This window comes from Schistocerca nitens, chromosome 9 (assembly GCF_023898315.1).
Source record: "Schistocerca nitens isolate TAMUIC-IGC-003100 chromosome 9, iqSchNite1.1, whole genome shotgun sequence".
Taxonomy (NCBI): Eukaryota; Metazoa; Arthropoda; class Insecta; order Orthoptera; family Acrididae; genus Schistocerca; species Schistocerca nitens.
Window position 1 is genome coordinate 367,773,699 of NC_064622.1, and position 16,521 is coordinate 367,790,219.

The following is a 16,521-nucleotide window of genomic DNA, read 5'->3' on the forward strand; positions in this document are numbered from 1 at the left end:
GGACTTATCCAACTCGATAGTTATGAAAGATATACGAGCAGGCGCAAAAAAGAACTGTACTACAGCTTCATCACTCAAAGAAGACACAGCGGAACAAAACTACCATCGACTAAACCAGGCTGTGATACCGGCAAAAGCATCTAACCCAAAAAAAGCAGCAGAACCAAGTTCCACACCCGAAGATATTCAAGATACAACAAGAAGAACTGGGCACTGGAAACCAGAAGCAGTACCTACAGGAGACCCATTAAGGACATCAACAGATCCAGTCTCAAAAGTATCACCAAGGACATCTAATTTTACATGTATCAGTGAACACCAACAATCTACTACTCTACCACCCCAGCAACAGGAGGAAGTTCAGCAATTCCAGTGAGAAGAAGTGTAAGGTGACCATGTCATCTACAAGATTTTTTATTTCCAAAAAGCCTCAAGACCAAATGAGGATAACTAGTGCACCTATCAACACCACCTCCAGTAGCAGTCCTTGCAGCAAAAACAGAAACCACCTCAACATCGACCACAAAAGTAAAATGACCAGAGAGATGGAGAACTGCCCCTATTCACCATCAGGACATTTTCTTATGACCAATGGAAAAAACCAACTCACGCTTCTAGATGAGAACGAAGATTTCTCACACAATTTAAATTCAGAAATAAAGGTAAGTGGTCAACCAAGTACAATCAGAAAAAACCTAAAATCTCACCAGGTCACTCTTCTTCATCAGAATATACAGTCACTTAGGAATAAAGTAAGAGAGCTTGAAATCTTGCTATCAAGTGAACTCCGATACGTTAATATACTGTGCTTAACTGAACACTGGCTGAAAGAAAATGAGTTAAAGACAGTGAAAATAACGGATTATGTGTTAGCAGCACAAACTTGTAGAAATAAGTTTACACGTGGAGGGAACTGCATATACATAGAGAAAGATATCGAATTCAATAACTTAGACAATGTTGAATCCTTAAACACTGAGAAAGATTTTGAAATATCAGGCATAGAAATTCCAGCATTCAAGTTAATAGTAATATGTTTATATAGATCTCCTGATACCCATCTAAAAAATTCACCACTCAGCTTTATGGTTTACTAAATAAAGTAGTAACAAATAGAAAACAGTTCTTATATGTGGAGACCTAAATGTAGACTTTAATAAGCAAAGCAATTCAAAATCTTAGCTGATGAACATTTTAACAGCCCAAAATTTGGAGATTACAATCCACTCCCCTACACGTGAAATCAATCACTCTAGCACTACCATAGACCAAATAATAATAAGCTCCAAAACAAAATATAAATCAGTTGTAATGAAAGCTGGACTGGCAGACCATTATGCACAGGCTATAAGCTTTTGTGTAAACACTAATCCATCCTATAATTATATGAGGAAGACTACACACATGGGAAGAACTTTCAGTAATACTGCAGTACAAACATTCCAGAATTATCTCCAACAAGAATCATGGGAGATAGTGTATAGTACAGAAAATATTTCTGATAAGTTTCAGACATTCATGAATATTTTAAATATTATTTTGATCTTGCTTTTCCATTGAAAGCCAAAACAACGCAAACCACTAAAAGCAACAAGTGGATTACTAGTGGTATAAGGAAATCTTGTGCTAGAAAACGGTACCTTCACAATATTGCAAGAAGCTACAACACAACTCAGGAGTTTGATAGTTACTTTAAAAAATATAAATCTATCTTAAATAAAATAATAAAGGAGGCAAAGAAACTAGACAATGACAAATACATAGAAGATGCTTCAAACAGAACCAAAGCAATCTGGCAAGTTGTAAAAAAAGAAACCAAATCTTACAAAAGTAGAGTTAATAATATAGTATTAAAGGCTGGCTTGGAAAACATTAATAACCCACAGGAAGTACCTAATATGTTTAATAACTATTTTATAAATGTAACAGAGAAACTATTACAACAGACTTCTAATAGAAAACAGCATACAGAAACAGGGAAAAAAGTCTCAAGCAGATCAATGTTTCTGTACCCAACAAATGTAGAAGTAGTTCAGGTTACAATAAAAAGTCTCAAAATGAAACACTCTGCAGGTATAGATGATATACCTGATTTCATTATAAAGAAGTGTGGGGACTTGATTACTGAGCCCTTAACCCACCTATGTAACCTTTCTTTTGCTACAGGAACTTTTCCTTCATGTTTGAAAATAGCAAAAGTAAAGCCATTATACAAGAAAGGAAACAAACATGATAATTCCAACTACAGACCTCTGGCATTTCTTTCTGTTTTCTCAAAAATATTAGATAGATGTTTCAATAAGAGGCTAACAGACTTCTCAGAGGTAAATAGCATTCTGTCAGAATCTCAACATGGATTTAAATCAAACCGCTCAACCGAATCTGCAGTTCACTCCTTTCTATTAGAGGCACTGATAGCTTTAGACAACAAAAAACTTACCATGGGCATATTTTTAGATTTGTCAAAGGCATTTGACACCATAAATCATGACAAATTGCTACACAAGCTAGAAAATCTTGGCATTAGGGGAACAGCTAACAACTGGCTCAGCTCTTATCTTAAAAAAAGAGAACTATATGTGGAAATAGAGCAAGAAAGGGACGATGTCCTTAGGAAATATAGTTGCAAGCTACTGACTGTTAAATATGGAGTGCCACAAGGATCAGTAATGGGTCCTGTTCTTACTCTATGTAAATGACCTAAACATAAGCAATGACAGCAGTAAAATATTTCAATTTGCTGATGATACGAGTGTTCTAATTACAGGAAACTCAGAATAAACTCTTGTAAAAAACATAAAAGAAACCACTGACAGGCTAGCATGTTACTTTGATGACAATGACTTAATAATAAACACTGAAAAAACTGTAGCTGTGGATATACACACAGCACAAACAAAAAATCTGATATCACCCAATCTAGAGCTATACGGACAGACAATTGCCAAAACTGCCTGTACCAAATTTCTTGGACTTCATCTAAAAGACAACTTGAAATGGAAAGCACATATTGAGCAAATGAACAAAAACTTAAGTACTTCTTGTTTTGTGCTGCATACATTAAAAAATTGTACCAGCTACAACACCTTCAGTGTGTATATTATGCAGTTGTACACTCTCACCTACGGTATGGGATTATGTTCTGTGGAAATTCTGGAGATGCCATCAAAACATTCAAAATTAAAAAAAAAAAAAAAAAAAAAAAAAAATTATAAGAATAATGGAAGGGGTAGATAATCGCAAATCATGTGGATCATTATTTCCAAAAAGATGATTCTACCACTTCCTTGCATATATATACTTGAAAATATAATGTATTTAAAGCAAAACTTACATACAAAAAGACCACTCATCACTCAAAATCACACAATACACAGCTATGATATGAGACAAAAATTGGATGTACATGTTCAAAGTGCCAACACAAAGTTATTTCAAAACAGCCTTATCCATCCTAGTATCAAACTATACAATGCCTTACCAGATACCATTAAACACATACAAAACACTGGTCACTTCAAATCTAAACTTAAGTCGTACTTGGTTAACCACTGCTTTTACGCGGTAAATGAATACCTACAAAACTAAATTTTTGTGTGTTTACCCAATGTAGTCTCCTTCAGAAGATAATTTGTATTTTATCTCTCTGTATATAGCGTAACAACATTTATTTAAGTATTCATCATTAATTGATATATTAATGTGTGTTATTATGTACAAAGGTATATTATATGTAAAACTGTTAATATTAACAAAAAAAATCCAAATATCTCTTGCACATTGTGCAGCTGTAGATGAAATGGATCAATAAATCAATTTACTCTATTACATCCTTACAAGCTGTTCAGACAGTTTCTGACGATCCTGTAAGGCCCCCTCCAGTTCACTTAGTCATCAGTGCCATGCTGCTGTTCACATATATGTTTTATTTGCCCGGTTGTAGGTCCCAACATGTCAATGTTGGTATTTCATGAGACACTGCACTTGAAGTGGTAGTTGAGATAGAGGATGTGGTACATTATTGAAAGGTTCAGCTCACTCACATTCAGTGAATTTATCACTGGTTTGGTAGACAATTATGTTTGACGGGATAACAACAGACCAAAACAGTGTCAGTGTTTTCGCCACCAGCAGCAATCACAACACCAGCAACAATCCTCTTAGCGCCTAAATAGTAAGAGGTTTTTGTGGCAGTACACCTAAACTAATGGGTAGGGTGACAACATACAGTGTATTGTCAAAACAACTGTCACAAAAATGCAGGTGTTACTGATGTGATGTGTTCTGATGGCGACCAGTAACTGAAAATGTGAAAAATTAGTTCAGTGACACTGCGAGAAGTATACAGAAATTCATGTGTTGGTTCTGAGATGGAGGAGTTCAAATCTGTGACTGGGAAAGATTACATGTGTACCAAATTTAGTGTGTATAAACAATTATTTGGCAAATATTGCTGTATGGCAAATGGCTTTGATGGACAAAAGATCAGCAAAGTCTGTACACTTAAAAAAAGAAATAAATGATTTAATATAGTTTTAAAACTTACAGCATGTGTAATTTTCCTATCACAAATATTATTATACTTTTTCCTTTGAGAACAGATGTATTCCAATCATATGAATTTGCTAGACAGTTGCTAGACTTAACACACTCCAGAGATCTTCAACTGCAGTGTGATAGGAGATATCTACTTCAATGCTCCATTTCTAGGGAAGAAAAAATTTCAAGGAATTTTTTTTCTGTTTTCGGCATGCATGTTAAAAACCTTAATTAACTGATAGAGCCTCTCTCTCTCTCTAACATAGTGTATGTCTGAGGTTCATCTGTAATGAGTCAAAAGTTATGCATTAAACTGCAGTCTGTACAGATTGGAAATATGTCTGCAGTCTTCTCTAGAATCAGAGCTGTTGTGCAGAAATATACTGTGTATTTTTCCAAGTCTTTGTGTTTCTTGCTATATGCAATAATGTCATAGATGATAGTTGTCATGATACAGATGCAATAGTTACTGCAGGGGATTTAAGTAACATGGAAATTTCTTCATGCATTCTGAAAACACTATTACAGGACAACCTCTTTCATTCCCCAACAGATATATACACATTATCTGTACAGCACACATACGTGGGCTACATAGCCCTCACCCATAAAATAAGTGTGATTAGTGAAAAGTACCACTAAGTCTCATGCACCTAAATATTTAGTACCTTAGAAATGAGCTTAATATATTATAGGTTTTTGTAAATGAACACGCACCTCACGCATTAGTGTTAACTGAGCATGGGTTAAAATCTGGTGAAATTATTTATTGTAAACTAGAAGGTTACTTCTTTGCAAACATATATTGTAGACAGCAACATAATGGTGATGGTGGGGCAGATTATGTTAATGAAAATCTCTACCCCTCCGTCCTACATATTGCTCACAGTTGGATCATGAGGGTAAGATTAGAATAATTACTGCACGAACAGAGGTATTCAAACAATCATTCTTCCCCCACTCCGTACATGAATGGAACAGGAAGAAACCCTAGTAACTGGTACAATGGTACGTATTCTCTGCCATGCACATCACAGTGGTTTGCAGAGTATAGATGCAGATACAAGATGTAGATGTCTAAGAAAATAAACTATTTAGATCAAGAAGAAAAGTTATAGGCACTGAACTCTACACCAAAGGGTGCAGAAAGAGTGTGATAAAATATACAGCTATTGGGATTTATTATCTACTCACATTAAAAAAAGTTTTGCATTACCTCGTTTCTGAGAGTTTGGAAACCTGTGCAGGAAACTGGAATAGAGATCAACATAAACATCATTTCTGCCCTTTTTATTGCTCATGAGAACCACACCTTGCATGTTGTACCACCATACAGTGAGACCTTCAGAGGTGGTGGTCTAGATTGCTGTACACATCGGTACATCTAATATCCAGTAGCACTTCGTCTTGCATTGATGCATGCCTGTATTCATCGTGGCAGACTATCCACAAATTCATCAAGGCACTGTTGATCCAGATTGTTCCACTCCTCAACAGCAATGCAGTGTAGATCCCTCAGGGTGGTTAGTGGGTCACATTGTCCATAAACAGCAGTTTTTAATCTATCCCAGGCATGTTTAATAACGTTCATGTCTGGAAAACATGTTGGCCACTCTAGTTGAGTGATGTTGTTATCCTGAAGGGAGTCATTCACAAGATGTGCATGATGGGGGCACAAATTGTCATTCATGAAGATGAGTGCCTTGCAAATATGCTTCCGATATGGTTGCACTATTGGTCGTAGGGTAGCATTCACGTATTGTACAGCCATTATGGTGTCTTCCATGACCACCAGCAGCGTACATCAGCCCCACATAATGCCACCCCAAAACGGCAGGGAACCTCCACCTTGCCTCACTTGCTGGACAGTGTGTCTAAGGCGTTCAGCCTGATCGGGTTGCCTCCAAACAAGTCTCCGATGATTGTCTGGTTGAAGGCATATGCAACACTCATCAGTGAGGAGAAGATTATGCCAATCCTGAGGGGTCCATTTGGCATGTTGTTGGGCCCACCTGTACCACGCTGCATGGTGTTGTGTTTGCAAAGATGGATCTCGCCACAGATGTTGGGAGAGAATTTGCGTATCATGCAGCCTATTGCACACAGTTTGACTCATAACACAATGTCCTGTGGCTTCACGAAAAGCGTTATTTACATGGTGGCATTGCTGTCAGTGTTCCATAGGTAGCGGTCATTCACTGCAGTAGTAGCACTTGGGTGGCCTGAGCGAGGTATATCATCGACAGTTCCTGTCTCACTGTATCTCCTCTATGTCTGAACAACATTGCCCTGGTTTACTCTGAGACACCTGAACACTTCCCTTGTTGAGAGCCCTTCCTGGCATGGATTTGTTGGTAAGGCCATTAGGAGGGATTCCATGAGCCAAGCAACAACACCTTACCATCAAATTACCCATCTCTGGTTGCCATCCCTCCTTCCACAATGACCTCCGCCTGTTCAGATTCTGCCAATCCTTGGCCTTCACCAACATAGTCCTGCAAAACCATACCAACCAAGCCCAATCCTCCTTGCAGTATCTTCTCTCCATCTGCAAAATTCTCCTGCTATGTAATCCCAAATTACTGGAACCCATAAGACACATTAAAACTCTTGCCCTGCAGGAACTTGAGCAACATGCACTCGCTACCTCAAAAAGCTCTCCATCCTGCTCACTTCCTATTCCCGTCTTGGAGTACCACAGTCCACCACTTCTACAACAACCTCCAAACATCCTCCATGCCCCATCATAGCTGACAAACCCTGTCTCACTGACCTACTACACTTACCCCACCCTCCAAAACTCCCTCCCACCACCACACAGAATCCAAAACCTAAACAGACTCACAACACAGTTACGAACCTTTCCTCCTGAAGCCCTAGTCCCACAGAAATATCAGTCCTTTCCAAAGGCCTCACCTTTTGCCCCACTCCCAAATTTAACCATGCAGGACTAGTTAAAGACCTTCTCTCCTTCTCCTGGTCCCTATAGTGGAAACACTTTTTCGTCTCCAACCTGACCAATCAGACTCATCTAAAGACCAATATTGAACCTTTCCCAACTCAGTTCACTCCTCTATCCAACCGTGATCCACCCCCAGTGCCTCCAAACCATCCCCTATTAACTTTCCAGAATTTCTTAACCTCGAACCTTGCCTCACCATCATTCCCCAAACCCCTCAACATGCAAACTAACCTTACATCTGCAGAAAAAACCGCAGGCCACCATCTAAAAACTGATCCTGACCTTATAAACCTTCCTGCACACAAAGGCTCCACCACCGTTGTTTTGAACCACAAGGATTATGTGGCAGAAGGACTCCATCAGCTGTCAGATACTTCCATCTTCAAGCCATGCCACAGTGAGCCCATTCCAGTAATCCAGCAGGATCTCCAGTCACTACTCAAATTGTTAGACCCATCCCAGAACCTCTCCCCAGAGCCTTACTTACCCCTACCACTCCCCGCACTCCCACCTTCTACATGCTTCTTAAAGTCTGTAAACCCAACCACCCAGGACGCCCCATTGTGACCGGTTACTGTGCCCCCACTGAGAGAATCTCTGCTCTCATAGACCAACACATTCAACTTATTACCTAGAACCTATCCTCCTATATAAAAGATACCAACCATTTCCTTGACCGACTTTCCACAGTTCCTGTCCCTTTACCACTCGGTGGCCTGCTTGTCACTATTGATGCCACCTCCCTGTACACTAACATTCCTAATGCCCATGGACTTACTGCTATTGAACACTAACTTTCCAGATGCCCTATGGATTCCAAACCAACAACCTCCTTCCTAGTCTCCATGACCAACTATATCCTCACCGACAAATTACTCCTCCTTTGAAGGTATTACCTACAAACAAATCTGCAGTACAGCTATGGGCGCCCGCATGGCACCATCCTATGCTAACCTATTCATGGGCCATCTAGAGGAATCCTTCCTAAAAACCCAGAATCCTAAACCCCTCACCTGATTCAGATTCATTGATGACATCATTGCTATCTGGATTGAAGGTGAGGACACCTTATTCACATTCCTCCAGAACCTCAACTTCTCCCCCATTTGCTTCACCTGATCCTACTCAACCCAACAAGCCACCTTCCTAGATGTTGACCTCCACCCCAAAGATGGCTACATCAGTAGCTCCGTCAATATCAAACCCACTAACCACCAGCAATAACTCCACTTCGACAGCTGCCACCCATTCCATACCAAGAAGTCCCTTCCGTACAGCCTAGCCACCCATGGTCATCACATCTGCAGTGATGAGCAGTCCCTCTCAGAACATACCGAGGGTCTCACTGAAGCCTTAACTGACTGTAATTATCCTCCCATCCTTGTACAAAAACAAATCTCCTGCTCCTTATCTTTCCAGTCTACCACCACCTCCCAAAGTCCTACAGTATGGTCACAGAGGAGCATTCCCCTCATAACTCAGTACCATCTGGGACTGGAGCAACTGAATTACATTCTCTGCCAGGGTTTCAATTACCTCTCGTCATGCCCTGAAATGAGAAATGTCCTGCCCAAGATCCTTCCCAACCCTGCTACCGTGGTATTCTGCCGTCCACCAAACCAACACATTATACTCGTCCACCCTTACACAGCCCCTGTTCCCAATCCTTTACCTCATGGCTCATATCCCTGTAATAGACCTAGATGCAAGGCCTGTCCCATACACCCTCCTTCCACCACCTACTCCAGGCCGTTCACTGACATCGCCTATCCCATCAAAGGCAGGGCTATCTGTGAAACCAATCATGTGATTTACAAGCTAAGCTGCAACCACTATGCTGCATTCTAAGTAGGCATGACAAACAACAAGCTGTCTGTCCGCATGAATGGCCACCAACATACTGTGGCCAAAAAACAAGTGGACCACCCTGTTGCTGAACACACTGCCAAACATGATATCCTTCATCTCAATGACTGCTTCACAGCCTGTGCCATTTGGATCCTTCCGACCAACACCAGCTTTTCTGAATTGCGCAGATGGGAACTTTGCCTGCAATACATCCTACATTCCCATAACCCTTCTGGCCTCAACCTTCTTTAGTCACTGTTGTCGCCCATCCAGCCCCCTCCCTGTTACCATTCCAGCACTACACAGCCATCATTTCACCGCCACACCGTCTTTTAATTTCTTTTCATTTCTCTGCTTTCCGCTACTTACCCCCTCCCCCCTCCGCACCTTCTCTCCTGCCCTCCGTCTAAACTGCAACACTTCACTGTCTGCCACTCCCACCATACTATCGCTCCCCCTCCCCACACCAGCCTCCTCCTTACCCGTACCCAGTCGCCACTCCCATCATGCACTGGTGCTGCTGCTTGCAGTGTGGTTTCTGTTCTCTGAGACTACTGACATGTGTGCAAGTTGTGTTTGCAAATGTGTGTATGCTTGTGTGTATGTGTGTCTACAGCTGACAATGGCCTTAATGGCCGAATGCTATAATTCTGTGAATCTTTTTTGTCGTGCCTATCGCGACTCAGTATCTCCGCTATGGTGAGTAGCAGCTTTCCTTCTCTGGAATTGATACACTGCATCCTGGATTTTCCATTATTTGATTTATACATATGTGCATACATTAAAGGGTTAAGCAGTATACCCTTATACGTATACCTGTGCTACAAAATTGTTATTATTTATGCTTTCTTATATCTGATATGATCTTCAACTTTAGGTACCTTTTGTTGCTTTTTGGATGACAAAGCTGGTAGGAGAATGTGCCAAAACTGCATGGTTTCATCAAACTCCAGACACCTGTGTGTGTGCTCCGAGTGCATCCCATTAACAGCCAAACTACTTTCTACAGGCTGCTTTGTGTAGCATTTCGTCCTCTGTTTAGGTGGCTGTTCTTGCCACTCTTACTCCCACTGTCTCCTTTCTTCTTCCTCATAATGTCCTTTTGATGAATGTTCATTATGTTGCACTTATGAAATGTTCATGACATTTGGACACAATTCAAACTTTCCACTATGTGAACTTATTATGTTTTGAAACACATTTTTTGCACTATAAGATATGTGCAATTCTAACTCAAGATTGTTACTTGCAAGCCACATATTTCAGTCACTTTTAATTCACGGTTCACTTCCTACACAGTACTTGGTGAGTAACTGCATCTTCCTTACTACCCATTACACAGGTTTTTCAATAGCATTTGCTCCACACAAGGCATGCAATGTGCAAGAATCTCCATAAAACTTTCTTACTTTAGCCATGAGCCCATAGAAAGCAGTGTAGGAGAAACAGTAAAAATGGTCATACCTTCCTTCTCATGACTTTATGTAAAGTTAACCCTTTCTTGGATTACGTTAATGAATTGGAAAATAAGGCTTCTTCCTATCTGGCCCCATAACCTCCTCATTGACATAATCCCTCAAAGCAGTTCTGGAAGCACCATGGATTTGTTTGGAGATGCAAGCATGTAACCTGTGTGTCTATTGTAGCTTATCTATTTGAACTTTACTTCGCCAAAAGTGGATATTAACACTTAATACTTAGTAATTTATACATGAGTCCCCTGCATATGGACTATCAAGCAAGAGTGTTTCTCATGGCTCACAAACGTCTCCTCGCTGCAATGATTCACAACAGTGCTATATGGTCCATCCATTACCAGTACGTTCATGGGAAATAGCTTATTTGGTGTTGTTGTATACTGCAGCACTGCTTAAGGCAATATTACTTCTACGAGCTCCAGCATCCCAATAAAATGTAATTATAGAAACTAAAATGTTGTCGAAATAATAATCCTCATACCTATCACCACAGCTAAGGTCACTCAGGCATGTGTCTGTGGTGATGCTTGATTAGCATGTTGCTAATTTGAATACTGGTAGTGGAATAACTTTTCACCATGGGTATTTTACCAGCAAGGGGAGGACAGGAGGTGTTGTAAAGTTTTGAGCTCCAGATATTTCACCAATGTTGTGGATTAAATTCCAAACTTCTACATGATGTCTCATGAAGTGAGAGTATGACACTATTGATGGTAATACATCAGTTAAATGGGGTCATTTAAGCTCAGTGGCCCATTGGAGCTATTGGAGAGGAGAAGGCTACGTGCCAGCATTAGATTCCATCCCTTCTATTCTCTCTCATTATCATATAACATTCACACCACACTTTATACACACCCATTACAATCACACTCAACAGATGTACTTGAGATTCACCTCTCACACATCACATAAAGAGGGATATAACATGCAGAGGAAGAAAACGCGTTTACAGGTAAATGGCTGAATAATCCCTCAAGAGTCTCCTACTCAACAATGCCATGTGACTCTAACAGAAGGCCTCTGTAGTAGTGGACAAGATGTTTCATGATTGTCAGTATGTATTAATTAATATGTTAGGTCTACCAGAATGGAGATCACATTTAGTGATTCCCTAGCACTATAATATGGATAACACCAAAACTGTACAAGTGTAAGTCCAGTACAATCTCTGCAACAAAATGGCAGAATTTGTAGACACTTACAGTAGTGGTCCATTCTAACTTATTTAGTTATCTGAATCAATGAACTGAAATAGAAAACGAGCTGTTGTGTTACCACACTGAGTCAACACTTATAAGCTACCAAATGCATTACCTGACATCATACAAAATTTGTATAATGTTCTGTTTGGAGACTTCAGGTCATACAATATGTATGGATCAGAAACTGATTGCCTTTATCACTTTATCATTTTAACAATATTGACATTGTTGTTGAATACATAATTCTCGTCTCTGCCACCAGACAGTGTTTTTTAAAACATACAGGATATGTATCTCTTAAACTGTTGATTGTCACTACGTGATTCCCTCTTACCAATTGATTTGCCCTCATTTCTTCCAGCATGGAACAGCCAGTTTTAAATACTATTGATTATTACTAGCATGTAATGTGCAGTTTTCAGTTGTGCTCATTTATTATTTTTTTTCTGCAGGTTAGTGGGTGAACTTCCAAATACTTATGCCTTATCCAAGAATCTTGCTGAACAGTTAGTTGCAAATTATGCACAGAAGCTGCCTATTGTAATTGCCAGGCCATCCATAGGTAAGCGGAAGCCATTATTTTATGAAGTGCTAGTTCTAAAATCACTTCCTTTAACAGAAGTGTCTGTAAGGAAAAATACAATATAAAAGAGAACTGTGAGAATTCAGTATAAATTATATGCAAGTTTTGTGTGTAATTAGCCCTCTGCCTAAAGGGCACTGGACTGTAACATGTAAGATGGTGGTGTGTAACGTAACTACATTGGTGCATGGAAAACAGCATGCTGTAATCAAATTACAAATTCAAAGAGTTCATCCACACATGGAACACTCACTCTTTCAGCATGACGGTTCCAGACCGCGTAAGACCGCTATGCCTTGTTCACTGTCATCAGTTGTCCCCCATACAGTCCTTAGTTGCTCCCTCTAATTTTCATCTGTTTCCAAAACTTGAAGAAAACCTTTTAGGGCTACACTTTGATTGTGATGAAGTGATGCAAGCAGAGGTGAGATTGTGTGGCTTGTCAACAAAGTCAAACGTTCTCCAGTGATGGTTTCAAGAAACTGGTCTTTCGTTGGGAGAAATGTTTTCATTGCCAGAGTGAGTATTGAGAAAAAAATATATATAGACATTAAGAATAAAAATATAAATGTTAATAACCTTTCTTTTATTTAAAAACTTTAAGACTTTTCACATAAAAAATTTGATGCATTACTTTATAGCATGGCCTAGTATATCTGAGTTCTGTGTTGCCATGTATGTTTGGTAACAGCTAGTTCTTTGAAATTGAAAATAGCATTTTGGAAAGAGAGGGAGAAGTAGAAGCAGACATGCTCAGGTATATTTGACAGAACAGTAAAAGACGTTAATCAAAGCAAGTCACCTGGAGTAGACGACACTCCCTCAGATTTATTGAGACTGTTGGGGGAACATACCATGACAAAAATATTCCACCTGGCAAATGGGAAATGGAGGTGACATATTTGTTCCAGTAGACAAAAAACTCAAATCCACTGAAATAGAAATCAAAGCTGCATTTAAGATTGTTTGGGCAATACTCAGTATCGGGGGTGAGCATAAAATGATAATTGGATCCATCTGTCACCCATCAGACTCACCTTCTGATGTAACCAAAAACTTCAGAGAAATCCTCAGTTCACTTGTATGTAAGTTCCCCAATCACACTGTAATCATCAGTGGAGACTTTAATCAACCAACAATTAATTGGGAAAATTAAGTTTTGTTTGTGGTGGGTATTATAAGACATACTGTGAAAATTTACTGAATGCCTTCTCTGAAAATTACCTAGAACAGATAGTTAGGAGCCCTACTTGTGAGGGAAATATATTGGATCTAATGGCAACAAATAGAGCTGACCTCTTTGAGGTCTTTGAGGATGTCTACATTGAAACTGGTATCAATGACCATGACATGGTTGTGACGACAGGCTACTGCATAATAGGTGTAAAACAAAGCATAGGGTTAAAGATAAGACACGCTGAATGAAACACATTTGTCTGTCAAGAAAGCCATGTGTGGTGTCTTCAATAACTACAATAGCAGAATATTGTCAAATGACATTTCACAAAATCAAAGGAAATTCTTGTCATATGTAAAGGCTGTTAGTAGTGCCAAAGGTAGTGTTCATCCCTAGCAAATAAGACAAGAACTGAAACTGAGGGTAGCAATGCAAAATATGAAATGCTTAACATCATTTTAAAATGTTCCTTTAAAAAGGAAAACTTAGGAGAATTACCACTGAAAAGATGCATGAAATAAATGTTAGAATCAGTGGTGTTCAGCAACAGCTGAAATCATTAAAATTGAACAAAGCTCCAGGCGCTGGTGGAATCTCTGTCAGATCCTGTACTGAATTTGTGGCTGAGTTAGCCCATCTTCTCACTGTAATCGATCCTAGACCCCTTGAAGAAAAGGCTGTGCCCAATTCTTGGAAAAAAGCACAGGTCACACCTGTCTACAAAAAGGATAGAAGAAATGATCCAGAAAACTATAATCCAATATCCTTGAAATTGATTTGTTGTAGACTCTTAGAACATATTCCTAGCTCAAACATAATGAAGCATCTTGAATGGAATGACCTCCTCAATACCAACCAGCATGATTTTTGAAAACATCAGTCATGTGAAACAAAACTTGCACTTTTAACACATGACATACTGAAAGCTCTGCATCTAGGCAACCAGGTGGATGCAATGTTTCTTGATTTCTGAAAAGCATTTGACTCAGTACCACAACTTTTCTTACTGTCAAAAATATGATCATATGGGGTGTCAAGTGAAATTTGTTACTGGACTGAGGACTTTTGGCAGGGAGGAAACTACATGTTATGTTGGACATATAATCATTATCAGATATAGAAATAACTTTGGGTGTGCCCCAAAGAAGTGTTTTGGAACCCTTGTTGTTCATGTTGTATGTTAATGACCTTGCAGACAATATTATGAGTAAAATCAGGCCTTTTGCAGATGATGCAGTTATCTATAATGAAGTACTATCTAATGGAAGGTGTATAAGTATTCAATCAGATCTTGATAAGATATCAACACGATGCAGAGATTGGCAATTTGCTCTAAATGTTCAGAAATGTAGAATTTTGCATTTCACAAAATGAAAAAAATGTAGTATCCTGTGATTATAATATCAATGAGTCACTGTTGGAATCTGCCAACTCATACAAATACATGTGTGTAACACTTTTATATGTAAAAACAAAGATGATGTGACTTACCAAACGAAAGCGCTGGCAGGTCGATAGACACACAAACAAACACAAACATACACACAAAATTCTAGCTTTCGCAACCAACGGTTGCCTCGTCAGGAAAGAGGGAAGGAGAGGGAAAGACGAAAGGACGTGGGTTTTAAGGGAGAGGGTAAGGAGTCATTCCAATCCCGGGAGCGGAAAGACTTACCTTAGGGGGAAAAAAGACGGGTATACACTTGCACACACACGCATATCCATCCACACATATACAGATACAAGCAGACATATTCAAAGAATATGTGTGTGTGTGCGAGTGTATACCCGTCCTTTTTCCCCCTAAGGTAAGTCTTTCCACTCCCGGGATTGGAATGACTCCTTACCCTCTCCCTTAAAACCCACATCCTTTCGTCTTTCCCTCTCCTTCGCTCTTTCCTGATGAGGCAACCATTGGTTGTGAAAGCTAGAATTTTGTGTGTATGTTTGTGTTTGTTTGTGTGTCTATCGACCTGCCAGCGCTTTCGTTTGGTAAGTCACATCATCTTTGTTTTTACATATATTTTTCCCACGTGGAATGTTTCCCTCTATTATATTCATATGTGTAACACTTTTTATGGATATGAAATGGAATGGTCACATTGGTTCAGTCATGGGAAAAGCAGGTGGTAGTCTTTGGTTTATTGGTAGATTACTGGGGAAGTGCAATCAGTATAAAAAGGAGATGGCTTACAGATCACTCATGCAGCTTTTCGCGGATGATGCTGTAGTATACAGAGAAGTTGCAGCATTAGAAAATTGTAGCGAAATGCAGGAAGATCTGCAGTGGATAGGCACTTGGTGCAGGGAGTGGCAACTGTCCCTTAACATAGACAAATGTAATGTATTGTGAATACATAGAAAGAAGGAACCGTTATTGTATGATTATATGATAGCGGAACAAACACTGGTAGCAGTTACTTCTGTAAAATATCTGGGAGTATGCGTGCGGAACGATTTGAAGTGGAATGATCATATAAAATTAATTATTGGTAAGGCGGGTACCAGGTTGAGATTCATTGGAAGAGTGCTTAGAAAATGTAGTTCATCAACAAAGGAGGTGGCTTACAAAACACTCGTTCGACCTATACTTGAGTATTGCTCATCAATGTGGGATCCATACCAGATCGGGTTGACGGAGGAGATAGAGAAGATCCAAAGAAGAGCGGCGCGTTTCATCACAGGGTTATTTGGTAACCGTGATAGCGTTATGGATATGTTTAATAAAC

General features: G+C 39.5%; 1 protein-coding gene across 2 annotated transcripts in view; it reads left to right on the forward strand.

Moving 5' to 3' along the window:
* LOC126203313 (fatty acyl-CoA reductase 1-like) overlaps positions 1-16,521 on the forward strand; it is a 278,046-nt gene that overhangs the window by 229,914 nt on the left and 31,611 nt on the right. For both annotated transcript variants that reach the window (XM_049937580.1, XM_049937579.1), the window contains one exon: positions 12,485-12,594. In XM_049937580.1, the coding sequence (XP_049793537.1) occupies positions 12,485-12,594 (110 nt within the window). The remainder of the gene's footprint in view (positions 1-12,484; positions 12,595-16,521) is intronic.